Source organism: Coregonus clupeaformis, chromosome 30 (genome assembly GCF_020615455.1).
Source record: "Coregonus clupeaformis isolate EN_2021a chromosome 30, ASM2061545v1, whole genome shotgun sequence".
Lineage (NCBI taxonomy): Eukaryota > Metazoa > Chordata > Actinopteri > Salmoniformes > Salmonidae > Coregonus > Coregonus clupeaformis.
In genome coordinates, this window is record NC_059221.1 from 33050491 (window position 1) to 33055140 (window position 4650).

At 44.1% G+C, this 4650-nt stretch overlaps 1 protein-coding gene across 1 annotated transcript in view; it reads left to right on the top strand.

Moving 5' to 3' along the window:
• Positions 1–1650: 1650 nt before the first annotated feature.
• LOC121545394 (FYVE, RhoGEF and PH domain-containing protein 3) overlaps positions 1651–4650 on the top strand; it is a 124236-nt gene continuing 121236 nt past the window's right edge. Inside the window, exon 1 of the mRNA XM_041855886.2 lies at positions 1651–1972. Within this exon, the coding sequence (XP_041711820.2) occupies positions 1948–1972 (25 nt within the window). The 5' untranslated portion in view covers positions 1651–1947. The remainder of the gene's footprint in view (positions 1973–4650) is intronic.

Below are 4650 nucleotides of genomic sequence, written 5' to 3' on the forward strand. Positions count from 1 at the left end.
ACACTTAGTGAATGAAATGTGTTATTATATGGCGGCAGGTAGCTTAGTGGTTAAGAGCGTTGTGCCAGTAACCGAAAGGTCGCCGGTTCTAATCCCCGAGCCGACTAGGTGAAAAATCTGTCGATGTGCCCTTGAGCAAGGCACTTAACCCTAATTGCTCCTGTAAGTCGCTCTGGATAAGAGTGTCTGCTAAATGACTAAAATGTAATTATACATTAATTATTATATGATTTTAAATATCTGCAGCAGTGAGGAGTGTGCAGCTACAGCACCAGGCACAAAAGGGGTTAATGGCGCTTGGCTGGGTTGACACGGGTTAACTCAGAGAGAGAGAGAGAGAGAGAGAGAGAGAGAGGGAGAGAGAGAGAGGGAGAGAGAGGGGGGAGAGAGGGAGAGAGAGAGAGGGGGGAGAGAGAGAGAGGGAGAGAGAGAGAGGGGGAGGGAGGGGGAGAGAGGGAGGGGAGGGGAGGAGAGAGAGGGGGGGGAGAGAGAGAGGGAGAGAGAAAGAAGGACCTACCACAGTATTACATCAGACCACATTTCTGTTAAAAGATTAGCATAATACATCATCAATTTTTAGGCTACAGCATCATATATTTGTTCCTATGCCTTTGCAAACCTACTGTACACAATAGCGTTGTAGATTTTTTAATGAATTATAACTCAGGGGGTCATACCGTCAACTCAAACTGTCAGACTTTGCAGTTTCATTCTGAGGAGTCAATGAACAATAGGTCATAAAGCAGAAATAGAATTTGACATTAAGTCAAGCGACTTGGCTTTCTTCCCCTATCGATTTCTCGTTCCTCTGAATAGTAACTCGCAGGGACAGCTGACAAGGTTTATTGAGCACGCTGAGAATTGAAAAGGAATAAACACTGCTCATTTATGGGAGAGAGACAGCCTGAGCAGTGACATAGAAATGCCAGTTAATATTTGTTTTTCAGTGTATTTTCCCCTTTACCATCATGGAGGATACAGTCAGGCAACTGAAGAGAAACTCCCCCAACTCCAACGATAACCATTAATGCAGTGATGGAACCAAACCCAGGGACCCTTAGACAAATGGCCAAATGGAGCATGGATGTAGGCCTACAGTGATGCTCATTTTAGAATATGTACCATTATAATAACCTTGCTTAACGGTCAAAACAGACACATGTTTTGGGATAAGGAGTATTAAAGGCACAACAATCTGTGTTTCAACAGCCTGACCCAGCCACTTTGTTTGGTAGAAGCCGGATGGGGCTGGATGGGGCTGAGATTGACATGATAGTTTGTTTAAACATATTTTGAAACACTGTTTACAAAAACTGAAAAACATAACCAATGGTAAAACAACCTTAGATTTGGGCTTATAATATGGTAATACCGTTGTAGGCTACTAAGGAATATAGCTTACAAGTTTATTTCTACAAAAATCAATGGGTAGACAATTGAACAGCAAACTCAACTCTCTATTTTGTAGGTTATTGTGTAAAATATATTTTTAGTTTTTCTTTAAAGAACAAAGCAATGGCAATAAACACAAAATAAATGAAAACTCGTAGTCCCGTTATTTTTTCCTACTGAATAACCATGGTAGTCTTGAGCGCGCCTCACATCAGCGTGAACGCGCAGCTCCTTTACAACTGCCGAGTTGAGCTCAGAGGAAGGAATAGTTTTGCTGCAAGGAGGGCAGAGCCGTGAGGAGTGAATGGATCAGTGCACTAATGCCGGAAAAGCGCCTCGTGGAAACCCTCCTATCTCCGTGAGAGAAGCACTAAATGCCCGTTATGTTCAACTGCGGAGGCTAGAGCGTTTTGCCAAGATAAGGGAAAAAGCAGAGGACTTCGAGTCGGGACACTCCTTCGTTTGAGTTACTGTAACGTTAGCACTGTTTCCAATCTCCTGTGAGCCTAGCGTCGGAGAGGGAGGGTTCAGCCAAGCAGGATAACTGTCGGCAAGATGCAGGGGGTTTCACCAACAACTGGTAAGCCAACAGTTGGTTGGGCTACTTTATATTTTTGCAGCTCTGAATAGAAACTGTGTCTTGTTTTGGGGGATTGTTTTGGCGCAAACTTCTGCTTTGTATTGTGCATTCGCTTTTAAAGTTGTATTAGGGATAATGCAACTTTAAAAGCGAATGCAGTTTGTCTGTGAGAGAAAGACGAACTTCAACAACAAAGGATTCTCGTTATTAGTAGGCTGCATAGCAGCATATTTACCATTCAATGAAATGTCACACACATAACACACACACACACACCTTCAAGGTCGTTGGGCAGCTGACGGGACAAGAAGAGGGGAAAATCGGTACCAAACCCCAAGTGGCAGCAGCTCTGACGTCACCATTGCCCCCGTGCCACGCATTCAGACGCATATGCTTCTCTCAGCCCTTCTCTCAGGCCTACACACACACACACGCACACACACACACAGCACAGCTCCACAGACATGAATGTATTCTTTGTTGTAAAGTTCCCTCTCCTCATTTTATCCTATGTGTTTTGTCTGATTATGATTATTAGGCTACAGGGAAACAGTTGTATCAAATGGAGGGAGACAGGAGGAGGATGGGAGGATGTTTGAGATGAGGATGTTTAAATGACATGTACAGTGCATTCGGAAAGTATTCAGACCCTTGACTTTTTCCAAATGTTCTTACATTACAGCCATATTCTAAAATTGATGGGTTTTTTTTTTTAATCCCTCATCAATCTACACACAATACATAAGTATTCAGACCCTTTACTCAGTACTTTGTTGAAGCACCTTTGGCAGTGATTACAGCTTCGAGTCTTCTTGGGTATGACGCTACAAGCTTGGCACACCTGTATTTGGGGAGTTTCTCCCATTCTTCTCTGCAGATCCTCTCAAGCTCTGTCAGGTTGGATGGGGAGCGTCGCCTGGACAGCTATTTTCAGATCTCTCCAGTGATGTTCGATTGGGTTCAAGTCCGGGCTCTGGCTGGGCCACTCAAGGACATTCAGAGACATGTCCCGAAGCCACTCCTACGTTGTCTTGGCTGTGTGTTTAGGGTTGTTGTCCTGTTGGAAGGTGAACTTTCGCCCCAGTCTAAGGTCCTGAGCGCTCTGGAGCAGGTTTTCATCAAGGATCTCTCTGTACTTTGCTCCGTTCATCTTTCCCTCGATCCTGACTAGTCTCCCAGTCCCTACCACTGAAAAACATCCCTTGTTTCTCATGGTCTGAGAGTCCTTTAGGTGCCTTTTGGCAAACTCCAAGCGGGCTGTCATGTGCCTTTTACTGAGGAGTGGCTTCCGTCTGACCACTCTACCATAAAGGCCTGATTGGTGGAGTGCTGCAGAGATGGTTGTCCTTCTGGAAGGTTCTCCCATCACCACAGAGAAACTCTGGAGCTCTGTCAGAGTGACCATCGGGTTCTTGGTCAGCTCCCTGACCAAGGCCCTTCTCCCCGGATTGCTCAGTTTGGCCGGGCGGCCAGCTCTAGAAAGAGTCTTGGTGGTTCCAAACGTCTTCCATTTAAGAATGATGGAGGCCACTGTGTTCTTGGGGACCTTCAATGCTGCAGACATTTTTGGTACCCTTCCCCAGATCTGTGCCTCGACACAATCCTGTCTTGGAGCTCTACGAACAATTTGTTCGACCTCATGGCTTGGTTTTTGCTCTGACATGCACTGTCAACTGTGGGACCTTATATAGACAGGTGTGTGCCCTTCCAAATCATGTCCAATCAATTGAATTTACCACAGGTGGACTCCAATCAAGAAACATCTCAAAGATGATCAATGGAAACAGGATGCACCTGAGCTCAATTTCGAGTCTCATAGCAAAGGGTTTGAATACTTAAGAAAATATGGTATTTACGTTTTTTATTTTTTATAAATTTGCAAAAATGTATAAATACCTGTTTTGGCTTTGTCATTATGGTGTATTGTGTGTTGATTGATGATGATGATGATTTTTTAAAATCCATTTTAGAATAAGGCTGTAACGTAACAAAATGTGGAAAAAGGGAAGGGGTCTGAATACTTTCTGAATGCACTGTATCTGCTGGACAGGATGTTGAGGGGAGTTATAGACTGAGATATGGTAAGCATGACGAAGATGTTGGTGAGGGTGATGATGTGATCATGATAGATCCATAGCTGTAGAGATGAGTTGGTTTCTGATGTGTGCTGCCGAAGATTATGAATGGTGATGATAGTGCAGAGGATGATGATAATGATTACAATGATGAAGACGATGATGACAATGATTACAATGGCTTATAATGATGATGATGAAGTTCAATGATATGCAGGCTGCTATCTGGTGTGCAGGATGCAGTCTGAGGGCAGTCAGAGGCTGAATCTGATTCATGGTGTGTGTATAAAGACTCTAGTGTTCTAATGCTCTCCTCCATGTGAATCCCTCATGGTAAGGAATGTGATTAGGCTGGAGGAGAATGTCTGCAGACAGAATCTAGGAGAGGATGAGAGGAGTATCGCCTGGCCTCAGGAATACGATTACAAGTGAGAGGGAGAGAGAGGTGTTTGTGTGTGCGAGCGTGCATGCGTGTGTGCGCGTGCGCATGTCAACGTACGTGTGAGAGATTTATTTTCTCTGTCTCTTAATATAGAGTTGTGTTATTTGTTTAGAGGTAACTACAGAGGTGTTATCACACAGTTATAACAGGCTGTTTAGATA